Source organism: Plectropomus leopardus, chromosome 17 (genome assembly GCF_008729295.1).
Source record: "Plectropomus leopardus isolate mb chromosome 17, YSFRI_Pleo_2.0, whole genome shotgun sequence".
NCBI classification, from domain to species: Eukaryota; Metazoa; Chordata; class Actinopteri; order Perciformes; family Serranidae; genus Plectropomus; species Plectropomus leopardus.
Window position 1 is genome coordinate 7,747,942 of NC_056479.1, and position 17,420 is coordinate 7,765,361.

At 38.7% G+C, this 17,420-nt stretch overlaps 1 protein-coding gene across 1 annotated transcript in view; it reads right to left on the minus strand.

Annotated features, from left to right (window-relative positions):
• Window positions 1-972: 972 nt before the first annotated feature.
• Window positions 973-17,420, minus strand: part of si:ch73-281f12.4 (Ras-associating and dilute domain-containing protein-like) — a 37,112-nt gene continuing 20,664 nt past the window's right edge. The window contains exons 10-16 of the mRNA XM_042504935.1: window positions 17,208-17,380; window positions 13,304-13,448; window positions 11,213-11,394; window positions 10,750-11,128; window positions 5,365-5,486; window positions 3,786-3,925; window positions 973-3,699 (exon numbers count right to left, since the gene is read on the minus strand). Coding sequence (XP_042360869.1) covers window positions 3,597-3,699; window positions 3,786-3,925; window positions 5,365-5,486; window positions 10,750-11,128; window positions 11,213-11,394; window positions 13,304-13,448; window positions 17,208-17,380 — 1,244 coding nt within the window. The 3' untranslated portion in view covers window positions 973-3,596. The remainder of the gene's footprint in view (window positions 3,700-3,785; window positions 3,926-5,364; window positions 5,487-10,749; window positions 11,129-11,212; window positions 11,395-13,303; window positions 13,449-17,207; window positions 17,381-17,420) is intronic.

Genomic DNA, 17,420 nt, shown 5'->3' on the forward strand with positions numbered 1-17,420 from the left:
AAAGAAATGATGTTACAAAACCGACGTGATGTCCTCTGTACGGATGCATAAATACGAGTGTAAGCATGTATAGTGAGCAGCAGTTCAGGCAGTGTGACCATAAACTCTTAAAGGAGGATGAATGTCAGAAAGCAGCGGGGGAGCCTCACACTCAGCACCTTGTTCACACTTTAATTACACTCTGGGATGTGTTCACATTTAAATTACAGTGTGCAACATGCTGAAAAACATTTAGACTGATATAAAGCGGTGCTTGAATCGAGGCCTCGGGGGGCCACAGAGGCTGGACTGTGCAGGAGCTGGAGTCAGTGGAAAGTGCTTGGCTAGTGGAAACCACAGAGCAGCTATAAACAGCGGCTGGTGGCGACCGCTAAAGCGTGCCGACACACCCAGCAGCTCTCTGCTGCTCCACCCAGCTTTCAGATTCCTGCTGCAGATGGAGTTCTCTGCTGTCTTTGTTAACAAACACACGCTACAGGAGAAGCTTTACGCATGAAGACAGAAGAACCACAACACATCCAGGAGTTTTTCAAAGTCAAAATAATATTTATTACATAGTTTCAAAAATACTGCGCAATATAAATATTACAAAATACTGTGAATAATACTGTGTCAATATACTCGAACTTTACTTAAAAACATTTGGGATTAAAACACAGAGAGACTTGAGATGAGGGCCGTAGCAGTTTGTCGCTCTATGGTGTGTTTAAACACGCTGATGTTTTTCATGTGAAATGATCTCAGATCAGTAACTCAGGGCCCAAACCTCCAGCAGAAAGGCTTTAACCCTTTGACACCTGAGCAGATTGGTTTGATTTCTTTTTAAAAAACATGGGGAGAAGGCAACGCGCAACTTAGCAAGAAATTGTCTGAAAATTATCAGGAAAATACTAAAAAATGTTACAAGAAATTTACCTGAAAATAACCAAAAAAAGAAATGTTAAAAAAGAAAACAAGAAAAATTAACCCCAAAAAGTACTGACAATTATTTTAAAATATATTTGTATTTTTTTCCTGTAAAATAATTTGAAATCTAGAATTATAGTATACATAAATATAGATTTGTTGACATTTTTCTCTATTTTTTTAAATGATTTTCTTACCTCCCCCTCTTTCTGCTAAGTATGAGGTCACTTCCTTATCACTTTTTTTTAATCTCTAGAAATTTTTGGAACATTTCTTGCCACAAATTGGTCATTGCCTTTCCCCCAATATGCTGAGGTTTCAAAGGGTTAAACAGACTGTGAAAGGCGCCTAAACGCAGCAAAGGAAAACTGATGGTGATCCAGGTTTAAATGGTTAAAGGAAAAGTTCAACATTATTTGCCTTCTTTCAGACAGTTAGCTGAGAGGATTGACACCACTCTCATGTCCGTACTGTAAATGTGAAGCTACAACCAACAGCTGGTTAGCAGAGGGGAAACAGACGAAAGCCAGGCTAGCTGTTTCCCTCTGTTTCCAGTCTTTGTGCTAAGCTAAGCTAACCGGCTGCAGGAAGTAGCCTTTTTTTTTTTAAACATAAGAGTGGTATCAATCTCATGTAGCTTCAAATTAAAGAAGCGTTTTTCCCAACATGTTGAACTATTCTTTCAATTCAGTATAACTACTGTACATTTGTATGCGTTCAGATGTGAATGTCGCTCCACTGAAAGATCCCAAAACATGCAAACAACTGAAACAGAGGAAGTTGAACATTTTGACAGACATATTGTGTGTGTACATTTACTTTAGCTCTTGATCTTTTTTTATATGTAGAATTTTGTCTCCAAACAAACTTTGCTCTGAAATTTATGTGACCAAATATTTTTGGCGTCACTTTCCAGAGGATTTTATGAGGATGTTTGGAAGTCAAGGAGTTTGAACCCTAACTTTTGAGCAAACAGTTGCTTATTTAGACACCCAGCATTTACAGAACAATGGTAGATTTTCAGTCAAGTCTTGTTTCCACCTGATAAATGTAAGTCCAGATTGCTCCCTTTTAGCTCTGTTTTTGGTCTCCACCAACTCCTGAGGAAAACATCTGTCTCTTTAGGTGCTAAATGCTCCGCTATGTTCACCAGCTGGTCGCTAACTGTGTCTGACTGCTGTTTGCTGCTAAGCCTGTACTGCACAGTGAGTTTTTGTATATTTTTCACTAAAAATGACACTAGTAGAACGATAAAAGTTAACCAGAACAATAAAGACAGATGGACAGTTAATTAAAACTCACAATTAAGCTCAGTACAGCCGAAGGGAACTGCAGATTCTGTGCAGGTTCATCACTTCCAGTCATTTGAGCCATTGTTGATAAGAAATGATATGATATGATAAGAAATATGGATTATGACCACTTTAAAGACGAACATGTAAACCTCCAATTTGTTTAAATGCATCAACAATTGCAGTTTAAAGATGATGACCCTGTCTTAAGATTCTTGCAAGTGAACCTGGAATTTTATCGTTACCCATCATTTGGCCTGCTGATTGTAACACATCAATACATTTCATGAACAGTCTTTAACACTGTATCAAGGTGGAGATTTTAAAGCAGAAAATGAAAATGACGAACTGTTAAAATGCAAAGAAAATGACAGTCTTACATCCAGCTTCAATTTAGTTCTTCCTAAAAAAAAGAAAAAAAATCTCCAAGTAAGGGACTGTACCTTTCCTTAAGCCTCCCTGAGTGGCTGGGGGAAAATGCAAGACCCTCCCTCCACCATAAAAAACACATTGAACAGTTTCTGGCTATGATAAATGGCGTGGTTTTAGAGATTTTTAAAGAAAACATGCCCTTATAACACACTTGTGGGTTTTGAAGATATTCAAAATAAAAACAAAATATTCAGTGTTGAATGTTGCTCCCCTAAGCCAAAAGAAAAAACCTCACTCCCTTTCCAGTGCTTAAAAAATGATCTGAAGTGCCTCCCCCGATTTGCATCACCTTTCATAAATAACGAACAGTTCCTAAACTGAGTTAATTCTGCTGGTTTTCTTGTTTTGGGATTTTTCTAGAAATGTGTTCAGAAAGACAGAATATTAACAAAGAGAGATGAACTGTCAACCTGACCCGATGACAGATCTTAAAGTTCTACGACTCCCTAACAAACGGGTAAAATTGAGTTTGTGCGATGTAAAATACGATGTTTCACATTTTTTGATATAGTCATACTTTCTAAATGAATTTCAGAATAATTCCAGTTGTTTCCAGATGTGAATCTTGATGCCTGCTGCAGCTTCATGAAGCTCCTCAGACAGAATACTGTGTACTCAGACATTCAAATGGAGGTTTCACAACAGCAAATTGCCACAGGCAGCTATTTTCCTCACCGCCAAACCCTCATGGTTTATGAGTGTGGAGTTGAGTTTGTTTATAGGCCAAAGAGAAGCTGTGACAGCAAAATGAGCTTTTATAAACTTGACCGTGCCCACAGTCTCGCGTCAGTCCTGCTGCTTTGGGATGATTGTCTCAATGCACACAAAACAGCTCTAATTTACAACAAGTCTGCCATTTCTGTCATCCTGTGAGAAATACTGACTTTGGATGCAGCAGGAAGGTTGAACTAAACATCCTCTCGTATTCCCAATTGCACTTGATTGTCCACACACACAGCTCTTCCTTCAGCATTTAGCCGCAGCCGAGGTCTTGCTGCTCGTCTTTGAGTCGATCTTGGCCACCAGCAGTCTGAGATTGTCTCCTGATGATCGGATCAGTTCTCGACCACTGCAATGAAAACACAAAGCTGTTGAGAAGCAGCGACAGCACAGGGAGATCAGACTAATATCTGCAGTGTGTACTTTAATACTTACATGTTGTACTCCATACCGACCACGCTGATGCCGTTAACAGCCAGGATGCGATCGCCCGTCCTCAGTTTCTGACACTGAGCAGCAGGAGAGTCGGGAACCACTGACTTTACATAAATGCCGCTCATTCTCAGCTGTGTTTTCTGTATGAACATAAAAAAGGAAAAGTCAAAGATTATTGACGGTGAAAGACACAGTTAGAGTGACATACAGCAGCTCGAGTGTGTGCTAAAATATTCCTTTTTATTCAGGCTGCCAACATGACAGTCAGTTTAAGTTTCTTTTAGCGGCATCGTCAGGTCCAAAACTCTGTTTGTCCAATACTTTGGTTAATGAAAACTAATCCCATCAGCCTCAGCTGTTCTACCAACATGCCAACATGCTCAACTAAGAACATTGTAAACATTAGACCTGTTTATCATCAGCATGTTAGCATTGTTGTTATGAGCCTGTTAGCATGCTGATGTTAGCATTGAACAGCCTCATAGAACTCAAAGCAGAAACCAGACAGCAAAGTGGTGAATATAAAAATAATAATTATTAATATTTGTTTATAATTAAATGTCAGTGAGGTAATAACTGATCCTAATTTTAGCAAATATTTATAAATATTTTTTAGTTTTTAAAATACCAGTCAAGCTACTTTACTTTTAATTCACTTAATCACGCATTGCATGGAGAACACATCATGTAAACTGTGATTCAAGTTTACACACAGTATAATTAGTTTTGATCAAACTAATACAAGATATTTACAGTCTCAGGGTTGGTTTGACAATATCTAGTCTCATATCACAATATCGATATGTTTTCAGCATATTGCCCAACCCTAATAAAATGTATAAATTGCCGTATTTTCTGACTGTTACTGTGTTAGAAAAAATCCATAAATAATATGTAGAGTGTTTAACAACAAAAATAATGCTCTTTAATAAACATGGAGGTGTTATAATTCTGTATTCATTAAGGCTGCAACTGACAAAAACAAGCAAACATTTGAGAAGCTGCAACCAGTGAAACTATTACATTTAAAACTAATGGATGATAAAAATGTTTTAGTTTGTTTAGTGTTGTTTTGTTGATCGACTAAATGTCTCAGCTCATGGGGAATTTAGAAAGCACAGATGTGTGTTCTCAGTGTGTAAAGCTGTACAGTGTGGTGTCATCCTGAAGCTGCTTTTTTATGATGAATAATGAGCTGTTAAAACATAATGTATCACTGCACCGTATCAGCTGTTGTCCATGAGGCTGGACTGCAAAACTCCCCTCAGTCAGTAAGAACATTTGGTGAGATTAGATTTGTAGTTTGAGTCTGTTGAGTAGAAATCCCTTCAGTTTACAGTCTGATCTCATTAGTCTTCATCAGATCTGAGCGGTTACACAAGGTTTTTCTGTGTCCGGATTAAAGTGTGTGTAAACATGAAGCCCCTGTGGCTGCTGATCTGAAACAATCCAAATAAAAGCTGCTTCTTCAAATCCATTTTGCACTACTGGATCTGTAAAACGCTTGTTATTAAATCAACGTTATGAAGGAGAGAAGAGGAAGATGTGTGCTGAATAAAGAAGGAAGAAGTAATCATACCGTGCCATCCACAAGCGCCAAGCCGAGACCATGAGGTCCTCTGTGAATCTCCACCGTAAACACTTCCTCTCGGTCCTCTTCTCCTTCTACATTTTCTGTCTTCCTGTCAGCACATCCACTGTCTGAAAACACAAATACAGAAAAAACATGCTCATGTCAAAACAAAGTGTTGGTAGAAATACTCAAATACACAGACAGGTCCTGAGCGTTGCTGCTTGGACTGAATTGATACAGCGTCTAAGTGCTTTCCAAAACTTCCAAACCTCATTAATGACTATTAAAATGAATCTCTGGCAAAAGTATTATAAGAAAACTCTTGTTCATCATATTTTTTAATCCCGTTTATGGGTGAAATTCAACTCCCTCGACAATCACTGCCAGGTTTGCTCCACCATTAGTGTCCAGACTAAAGTGACTTTATGACCCTTTAAAACCTGGATGGATCAGTTTTCCCGTGCAGCATTTAAGACACCTTTCACAAACTATTTGACTTAAAAATACTATTCAATGTACTGATACAGTTTATAAGATTGCATCAGCACTGTAGCACCGCCATTGTTAACATTTAGCCGAAAGCCTCACAGAGCTGCGAGTCTAGCTGTCGACTCATGTACAAAGTTATTGTGCCAGTGGTGACGGATCAGCACACTAAACACAGCTTTTAACTGGGCTCAACACAACTTATGCTAAGAACAGCTGATGCACAACAGATTAAGTTTAAGCAGAACGATTTCTAAGCAGAAAAACTATGGATTGTCTTTCATTTTTTCCATAAGGGGATTTATATTCAGAAAGCCATTGACTAGTCATTTACACTTTTACCTTCACATAAATTATATATATTTAGTTAAACTTTTTACATCCTGATGGGAGGCCTGTGTATGAGCCCACCACGCAGAGCCATACCTTGGCCTCCAGTGTATCTACCTCTGTGGTTTTGGCTAACGGCTAATGTTATTTTGAAAGTTTGGTAATCCTTTAATCTGGCCCCAAGAATTACAGAGAGGTGGTGATGTCAGGAGAGAAAAGAGCAGTGGCCGATCCGTCATGGGAATTTACAGTTGGGTTGGTGCGTGGAATCTTAATCGGTGGCGGCATTGTTCGGGGCAGGTCCTGCGTGGGGGGCAGACAGGCTGCATGTTGGGAAAAGCTGTAGGGAGGGGAGGGGTGGTGGTGGTGGTAGAACAGGAGCTGCAGGGGTGGGAACAGGGTGGGCTTTTTTTTTGGGAAATGCTACTGTTGCCGAGTTGTTGTTGTGACAGGATGAAACAGATGAGGAGGGCAGGAAGTCCCTGTTACAGCACCGCAGCGTGCTAACCTCTCAGGCTAACAGGTCTGACTTCAGGCAGCTCAGCACATCATTAAGAGTTTAAACTATTTTTAATCATTCTGACTATCAAGGGACTGTTAATTATTTTCAACATATACATGTGTGCTAATAATTTTACTGATTATTGGTTGTTTAGTCTGTTTTTTAGTCTGATTATTGGTTGTTTATATCCATCACAGCTCCTGGTGGCATTAACAAATGCTTTTTTTCTGATTACTAGATTATCACAACAAATACAGATTGATATTGGGTTGCTTAATCAACTAATAGTCACCTCTGTGTATAAGTATAAATAGTGCAGCTTGTATTAAACTATCAGATATGCAGCTAATTGAGATGGAGCCAGATGGCTTTGTTTCAGTGTAATCCTCAAACCCTTTAAACAAATTACTTTTACAAACTAACAGATAAAACATAATACAACAAGCAACCACTGAGAGTTAAGACGTCTGATTAGGATCAACAAATCCTTCAGCTTTAAAGCCTTTCACAGCCACAGTGGGAGGTCTGTGAGGGAGCGTATTACCACAGGTTGAACCTCCTAAATACAAACACAATCACGTGATGAAAAGTGTTTCTGAAAGTCGGGTTCAGATCTGAGGAGAGCTACTGGACCAACTGGCCTTATTAAACACGAGCCTCTACTGAATCCACCACTCAAACAAATGGAAGCTTTTTTTTGTTTGTTTTGACTTGTTTTTGACTTGTCATTAAAAAACAGGGCAAGTTGTATTTATTTTTAATTTTAATTTTACCTCACCTTCTTTTACGACTGAATGACAGCAAAAAAAAAAAAAGATCTATCATCGATCAATCTACGTAACTGAAGCGGACTTACTGTCAGATACTTTGCCATTTTTCCAACTGAATAACATTAAAAAAGTAACGGCCGCTACTTCTACAGAGTAACGACAACGCACGACAAAAAGTAACTACTATATTGTACTCAGTACATGGTTGGGAAAATAAGTTCCATTAAAGCAATACACACATTATTAGTGCATCAAGAATAGAATTCAATAAAATCTGTTCTGAAATGTGGCATTCTGCTTACTGAGTACTTCTACGTCTGGTACTTTAACAGGGAGTCTTAGGGTATGATATACTTAAATTGAAAAAAACAAAAACACTTTTAAGACCTTTTCAAGATACATTTTTATAAACATTGAAATTTAAGGCTGAGTTTTTGACAAACTATCTTTTTCCTATTCAAGCATTGCAGGTAAGTAATTGTTTCACAGAAGTACTTGTGTTCCTGCGTAGAAGTTTTGTAAATCTAGTATACTGTATAAAGTATATACTTTATGTTTTATATAAAGTATAAAGTAAAAATACATTATTAGGTTCGATGGTAAAAGGTAAAAGATGTTTAGCATCAGAAATGTTGCCTTTCACACTAAAGACACTCATTGTTACATAAAGAAATTTAGAGATGGGTTTAAAAAATTGGCTAAAACGTTTGTGGCAATTAAACATCACAAATTAATGATGTATGCTTAACCTAATACTAATAAGTATAAAATTTGATTTAATTTAAGACATGCTAAGACCTTTTACACGACCTGCAGAAACCCTATTGAAGTATATTTTGAAGCTCACATTTTGTACTTTTACATCAGTAAAATTTAGAGTGCAGGAAACTTGTCCTTGTAAAATTATTTCTGCCTTGTTGCTTCTTTTACTTCAGTAAAAAGTCTACTTTAGATCACTTTTTCCACCACTGCTATCATCCATGCGATAGAGGTCACATTTTACAATGTGTGACGTCACAAAATGTGGTGTCAAAGAGTCAAAAGCTGCAATTTTGAAACTTGAAGTGTTGATATATTTTCCACAGCTTTGTCTGAAATGCTGCAGTTTATTTTTAGTTAATGTCTCATTTTACAAAAAGTGAAGTAGGCGACTCACAGTAACTCCCTTTCACTCCTGCAGATGACCTCATGACAGAGGCGTCCAAAAACAATAGGGGTGGGAGAGGAAACACTCTTTCCTTTACAGAGCGAGCCCACCCTGCGCAGCCTTCCACTTGAAATTCCTGACCTCCAGAGTCAGTAAAAAGATGAAGGGAGGACTGAGAGGGTGCTCCACCTCTTTAATGTCGGGGGCTAGCTTTATGTGGACCTGCACAAATATGCAGCGGGTCCTCAAGGTCAGCTCACTAAATGCTGCCCTTAATAGATTCCGTCAGAGGAGGTGAGCGAGGTTTTAAGAGGTGACCTCATTCCAGACGTTAGTAACAAAGTTTGAAGCGAGGCGGCCGTATTCTCAGTGACAGAGCTGTGTGTCATCTGAATCAGAACCTGCTGTGTGTAAGTGAAGCCATCAATGGGCCTTTTGAGATGCTGTCGCTTTCTCATCACTTATGGTTTCCTCTTTGTTTCTCGGTTTCTTTGTACGCACACTCCGAACTCTCAATTATCATCCTCCGTTATCAGGTTTCACTTAATGTTTTTCAGCTGGCAGCCGTTTTAAAAGACCACTTTATATTATCTGGGAAGTCATCTTTTATTCAATATGTGTTTTCAATACTATACACAAGGGCTGCAACTAACAACTGTTTTCTGATGATTTTTAGCAATGTCGGTTTGTCTGTTGGTCCACTATTTTTAATGATCTCAACAACTACAGGCTTTTTTGGGCAGAACAGTTCTGAGGACTCTGTCAGAGGAACTGCCCACTGTGAAGCTCCCCCGAATATTTCATAACTTGAAGGCCTTTTATTCTGTTTGCACTGCCCACAGGAATGCTGAAGTGACGTACTGTTAGCCAGCCAACAGTTGGTACAGCACCGTCACTTTTGCTTCAGCGAGTCAAAATCACATTGTAGTTCCAGCCTGGACTTCACCATTGGTCCCTTTGTCTGTGTTTTCTTCATATTTTTTCATTATGAGCTGTTGTTTTGTATAGTCTGCTGTTTACAAGGCTAACACGTTTTTAAAAACTGTGGTTGGTGGTGTTGCATTGGCTGTGTTCGACTAATCAACATACACTTTTGACGTCATACCCAAGCGCCGTACACTTTCGTCACTCGTGCTTCTTCTTGTGCACATCTACTTCTAGCTTTGCGGAAACATACAGGAAGTCGGGTTTTTAGAACTATGTAAAAGTATCTCCAGTCTGAAAACACCTTATGTGTTCGATAGCCATTAAATTTTGTGCATTCATGATCCCCAGTTGATAAATAAATAACTTCAGTGGATCTCTTTATCCCCATCATCGTGGTTTTGAGTGAAATGCCTCTACTGGATGTTTCCTGGAGGATAAATTCTAATGACTTTGGCGATTAACTTGCTTTTCATCAGGTCAAAATTTTAATTTATCCTGATTTAATTTAACATTAAAGGGATCAAATATAGGTTTTATTACTCTTTTTTATTACAGACTTTAGTATGAATATATTTCTTCCCTCTAAGTTAAAGCACTTTGATCTTTGTTTTGCTAATTTCCCTGATGTATGTATAAACACAAATGTCAGCCCACTAATAGCTTTCTATTTCACCATTTAACCCTTTTTGTGCCAAGTAATATATTTTCTTTTCTATTTTCTCTCTTTGAATAATTATGTGATTCATTTATTACAATATACTAAATCTTTGTGGTATATTAGACAACAGGCGTTTTAACTTGTCACAGTAGGAAAAGTGCAGGTGAAGCATTCACAGTATCAGGGCCTACTCTAAGTGGAATACAACTATCATTAATTTTATTATCTGTAGCTGTGATGTTTACCACTGTGACATGCCAAAATGTCTGAAGTGAAAGAGGCCTATTAATGTAATATGTTTGGATAAACTGTTATTCTATCCCTATTTTCAATAGAGGCATGCTTTGTCCCCCACATAGAGGTATCACACTGTTATCGAGCTCTATTCTGATTGGTCCAGTCTGAGTACACCAACCACGTGAGTGATGGCTGTGTTTGGCATCTATATATCTTATAAAATATGTTTTGACATAAACTTGACAATCTGTGACAAAGATCTTTGATAAAGATAAATTTACTGGATACTACCAATAAAATGTGCAGATCTTTTGTCATCTGCGTGTGCAGTTACCTTTCTTCTGCTGGCGGGCACCCTCCTGCAGATCCGCCTCCAGCTCGTCCAGTTCCATACCCTGTGGGGTGTTGGGTGGCGTCAGCAGGCATGACGGGTCCAGCGCCAGGCTCTTGTGGTAGCCCATGTCGGCCTGTCCTGGGAGGGTGTTCTGCAGCTCCAGGCTCTTCAGCTTCTGGGTCAGGACTGCCTCACAGCTGCTCAGGTCACCGTGAGATCCTCGGGCCTGAGCCAGCTCCGCGGGGGATGTACAGCCCGGATCTGCTTCAGGGGAGGGGCAGGTAACCGGGTCGGACACCTCCTGTTGGGCAGGATCCTGGAAGACCCTGACGGAGGCTGAGGTTGTAGACTGTCTGTCTCTGGTCGTCCCGTTGAGAGCCTGAGGAACATAAAGTCAATCAATAACAGATGGAGAAACATTAAGGTGTCTCATTTCCTGCTCTAAGGTCAGAGAGCTTGTTACCTGTTCCTCCACATCGGGCTCGGCTTGGGTTTCACTGCGGGGGAGTCGGCGTATGAACTCCTGCAGATGACCGAGCTGTTCAAAAAGAGCGGGCTCCACGACAGGTTTACCCAGCTCCAGGTGAAACGAGCTGCTGGGCAGGATGAGCGGCGGGTGACTGTCGAAGCTCTCCAGGATGTTGGCTGCAGGAAGAAAAGAAAGGTCGTCCATCACAAATGACCCAAGCTTCAATTACAGATTTCTAATGAAATTATATCCTGTTATTTTCAGGTAAAGCTGCTGTATTCAGGTTAACACCGAATTAAAAGCTGTAAATAAAGTAGAGGACTGATGCAACTGTTGCAGTCAGTGGTGTTTTTGACACAGCAGGGTGCAGTCGATGAGAGGATAAGGGGTGAAAACAGGTGAGAGCGAGGCGGCGACTGTTCTACTGAGAGAGGTGGATTTGAGAGGAAGCTGTGGACTGAAGCTGATTGGTGGAGACAGACAGACAGACCGGATTACTCTTAAGGAGTAAAAATGCGTGTGAGTGTCAGTGTCAAGGTCTACTTGAAATAATTATTTAGAATTATATTTGCATGCAATGCATCTTGACTAAAAAGTGACATGAAATAAAATCATCTTTGACAAAGATGCCCAAACTAACTGTATTCAGAAATACTATAAATAATATATTTTTTTCAGTTGTCAGTATTTATTGGTTCATTTTATTCCATTTGATGTTATTATATATTTTATTGTTTGTATATTTATTTTTAATATTTTATGCATGTGAAGATTTTTTTGCATAATACATTTTCTGTAAACACTCTGTACATAGTTGTAATATTATAATAATAATAATATTATAATATTATTATTATTATTAATAATAATAATATTATTGTTGTAATATTAACAGAGAATGTCACAATGTAAAAAAGACACAAGACTTGTGAACAAATGAACAGAGACTGTAACAAGTATTAGAAGTTTACAGAATGAAGGAGCACATTAGATTGGGATTGATTTTGCAGTAATAGTGTGCTTTGCTCAAAGCTTCTGAGCAGAGTTCAGCTCAGTTATTACTCGTGTTATTTACCATGAAGTTTTGTGCAGTGAAGCATGAATACAGGCAAGATTGGACATGCAGGCTTCACAATAGATGGTTTTGATTCCTGCTGAAAGTCTTGTTACTGCAGTTTACAGTAAACAAGGTAACACCTATGTTCTGTAGCTACCTTGGTACAGAAACTGAACTGATGACTAATCATTTATTTTCTATACTTATAGTAGTTATCATATTATTCAAACAAGTCCAGGTTTTGTCCTCAAGGAGAGACAGACTAATAAAAATTATTTTAAATATTGTTCCATCTGTGGATTATTTTAACAAATAAACAATCAGCCTTTTCCTCCATACTAAGTCAAAATCTCAGTTTACCAGAGCCCAAAGTCCCATCTTTAAATAGCCAGTTTTGTCCAGCAAAAAGTCAGGGACCTAAAGCTAGTAAATAAACAAAAAACTACACAAAAAAACATAAATAATAAAACATAAATCTCTTCATTTGAGAAGCTAGAACCAGCACAGTTTTAGTTGAAAAGTAACCAATACAAAGATGTGGTTATGAAGATATTTGGTAACTATGTTCTTTCTCTGAACTTATCGAATAAGTGGATGATCTACCGCTATTGACAATAACTGTGACGCTTAGAATATTAACACTGAGATTCATAGTACATAAAAACGTGTAAAATAATCCAGCAACTCTTAAATCATTTCAGTTTCTTTCTGTTCTCACTTTTTCTCCCTCTACCAACCCCATCCGGTTACCTTTTCATTATCCATTAAGTGTAAATGCTCTTTTTGTACTATTTTGCACAGTTTTAGAGAGTCTCTTTCCTCTTCTCAGGAGATGTGTATTTTGAGTATAATTCATTAGCTACAGAGACAAAAAGGATAATAAGCCAAGTGAAAGATGAATTTGACTGATAGCACTATTTTAAATTTCTCTATAGATATAACAATGATATCATTATTGTGGACTCTTCTGACCACAATAATAGTGTAGTGAAAATCTGACATCATACCAGCCTTAGTCTGTCACTCACCCGTCCTGACAGCGTCCTCTGCATCATCTGGTGACGGGGTCCACCCAGCAGGACAGGCTTTCCCAGAGTTGTACTCTCTCAGCATGTGGTGAAGCTGAGCGGCATTCAGGGCAGCAAACTCAGTCCTTAGAGAGGCCCAGGACGCCTGGACGCACATAAAACAAAAACAACATGAAGTAAACTTATTCTAAAACCCTTCAACAGCTTAAAATGCAGGACTGTAAAAGTGATGCTTTAAACAACCAGCCACAAACGCTCTTTGTAGTCATTGTGAGAATGCCAGGGAGGGACAAACAAGCATTTTCCCATCAAGCTTGTTTCCAAATGAGGAAACAAAGTCATTGCTACTCTCTCATTTGTATGCAGAGTATTTTAAACCAATTATATGATCTAGTAAATGGTTTTTACCCTTGTGGTAACAAAGCTTCCTGGGAAAATATTTCAGGAATACTTCAACTTGTTTCATATCAAAGCAGCTTTTCTTCACAGCTCCATACTTGTGTTTACTCTCTCTCGCACTCTGATAAAAGGTGTGTGTTGTAATGAACACGTCAGTCTTGTTCTGTACAGCGTGAGAAAACTTAAACTTTTTATTATCTCTCAGCTCAGCCTCTCAGGTGTCTTATCATGAAATATAACACACAAGAAAGATAATATTTGATCTTTTAATGACACATGAAAGTAGCTCGCGGATAAGGAAGCAGGTGAGTCACCCGCCAGCGACGTTCATGTGATGATTACAAACATTACATAGTTCATTCAGTCTGTTTCTAGATGAATTGGTGGAAGTCGGCTTTTGCCCAGACATGCCGGGGCCACAACAGAAACCATAAGTTAAATGTTGTTGTGTCCCTGCCCTTCTCTTATAACACAGACGCCACACTGAGCTCATCAGAAGCTGAAGTTTAAATGCTGCTTATAAACTGCAGAAATGCAAAAATGTCTCTGTCTGTTATGTCTGAGATTTAATGTTTAGCAGCTAAAATAACTCCTCAGATGTTGTGTTCTCCATAACTGCTGGCAAATCAAGCAACGCCACATCCATCTGGGGCAATTTACAGCTGTGCCAGTGAGCCACTTCGGTTCTGAAAAGAGCAGAACTCCAGATGGAAAAATCAGTCGAGGGTGTGTGCTCTGTCGCAGCAGCCACAAAGTGACCTCATGCCAGGGTAGCAATACATAAAACCGCAAGCTTCCTAGAAACCGTCCAATCCCACGAGCAGACGAGACACAGCCTTCAACAGCTGTGGCCTGAGGGGAGGGCTCACGCTGCGTTGTGTCCCGGAGATGTTTCAGGCTGGTATTAAGACTGCGAGTCATACAGCAAAAACAGGTGTGTGAAACTAGGCCTCACGCTCCTTCAAATATAGAAGGAAGATCCCACTGACACAGAGCATGCTTATTTTAAAATCTGTAGTAAGCTCAAATCTCTTAGCTTATCTTCTTGTCTCTTCTCCTCTCTTTTCATATTTGTTCGTATTTGTTATCTTATTGTGATTAACTGCAGAATTTCAATAGTTAGTTGCGATTAATTGCATTTTTTTAATCACGTGTTTTAAATTCCATTATTTTGCATTACAAAATAGTTATGAAGTCCATATTGACAAGGTAAAGCAATTCTTACCAGATTGTCTTGATTAGGAATCAAATGACAGCAAAAAAACTGAATGGGACTAACATAAAGTGGGAATGTCTGTGAAGGGGAGACTCATGGGTACCCATAGAACCCATTTTCATTGGGATATCTTGAAGTCAGAGGTCAAGGGACCCCTGTGAAACGACCATGCCATTTTTCCATTGCCAAAATTTAGCCCAACTTTCCAGTGATTAAAAAAAAAAAAAAACACACACTTTGCAAAAAATTAAAATAAACCACCAAATGGTATTAGAAGTTGGAGTAATCGTAAATTATTTTAAATTAACATATTGCAAATAATTAATGCAAACATTCCCTCCCTGAACTAACCTTTCAATATCTTAAAATTTCGTAACCCATAACTGCAATACTATTACTGCAGCCGAGTCTGCATTTAATTGTGTTTCAATGTCCACCTCACATAGGTTCAGCATTCATGGGTTTTTTTTCACTTGTGCAGTTTCGCAAGTGGGTCAGAAATCTCTGTGCCGTAACTCAATTCTACTTGCCCCTATACAAACTTTTTTATTTATTAGCTCTACATAGTTGCCCACGTCCTCTAATGCAGTGGTTCTCAGCCAGGGGTCCATGTGAAAGTTCCATGGGGTTCCCAGACATATTGTTTGTTTTCACCATTTATTCACGATAGAAGTCAGCACAATGTGATTAAGAGTCATAAGAGTGACTACTCTGATCATACATTTCACTTCCTCTGTGATTATCTCCTCAGCTGTCAATGACAATTACAGAATTCTGGTCTTACTAATATCTAACAACCACAATCATACTGGAGCAAGGTATGAAAATGTCCTAAGCTGCTGTCGCAGTAAAATCTCTATCTATCTCTAATCTCTAAAATCTCTTCTATCTGTGTGACAAAATCACAGTTTATATAGTTAGCTAAAAGTAAAGGATATGTGTTTGAAATGCTCTCAAAAGATTCAGGTTTCAGGTGACCCATTCACACTATTTATGGGGTGTGTCTCTGTATCTTGCCATGTCTGAGAAAGGGTGATTGCCCGAAACGTGACACGTGTGGAGGTATTTAATAAATCTTTTGGGAGAATATGCTAGTGAGCATTCTTTCCGTTTTTTAATGACAAAATATCACTGCATTTATCTTGTAAAGTGGACATAGAATTACAGGCAAGCTTTGATCTAAAAGGAGCTAGAATTTTACTGTATACAGAATTGACGAGATGAATCGGACACTATATACAGTAAATATAAGCTGCGATTTCTATTTATAGCCTTTCTATTTAAAGCACACATGCCATCACAAACCTGTGAATCACAAAAAGGTTTGTACTTTTGAAAGTGTTCATAACCTTTTGTGTGACCTTTTGTTTCCTCATCAGTCATAACTGGCTCATTCTATGGGAGAGTTTCTCTTTATGTGTTTAATAACCAGCCAAGTAAGAGCTCAGCTTCCTTCTGTGGTACAAAGTGTAAACAAGATCTGAATGGGTAACTAGGAGAATGGTGTGCTTAAGGAGGGATTAAATGTTAAGTTGGCAGGCTACCACTGTGCAGCAAAGACTAAACACAAGTATAAAGTTGTTGTTGTAGTGATGACTGATACACTACAGTGTGTTATTCCTGAGCATACACTCAGACAAAGGGTATGAAATGTTTTTAATCTAATGTACTGCTGTGTTTTTGAACATGAAACAGCTACTTGTGCTCTTGGACAAATGTTTCCACTTAATAATTATACAAAGACTTTAAGATGATAATGTATTACATAAATACTCTGGCTAACAGGATTTACTCATGTCTATATGATTTTAATTGAGAAACGTGGTGTCCAAAATTTACTTGGCACCATGAAGTGATGAGTTTATCATTTTAGTGTATTTACTCTGCTCCTGCAGGTCATTTCCTCATATCTGATCATTTCCTCATATCTGATCAATGTGAACAGCGCTGTCTAAGAGTCTAAGTACAGAGCTGCTATAACCATTAACCATGGACTGTAAAATGACCATTAACCAATAACATGCTTTAACAGACTTTATGGGATCATAAGTCATATATATTACAATATATTGCAACAATATGAAGCTGTAGAAAGTGGGAGTTGTGCTGCAGTGCAAAAGTTTAAGTGAAGCAATTTGCACCTATCACATAAACATATATAACTAATGTTTTACTAACACCCCCAAAGACAATGAAAACATTCATGCTGACACAAACATGACTCGACTCTCGAGGCTACACCCGCCAACTGTGAGACAAACAGGAAAGAAGAAATGGATGTCCCCTGACCTGCAGGATGGTTTCTTTGGGTGTGGCCAGCAGATTAACAGCAGCAGAAAGCCTCTGGAAGAACTCGTTGGCAAGGTCGCCCAGACCAATGCTCTGGATCCAGTCCATCAGCAGGTCCAGGTTGGCCCGGATCTGAACACCTCGGGACCACTGGTAGAACCCAGCAACAGATCCTGAAAAACAAATCAATCAAAATCAGACATGATATATGTG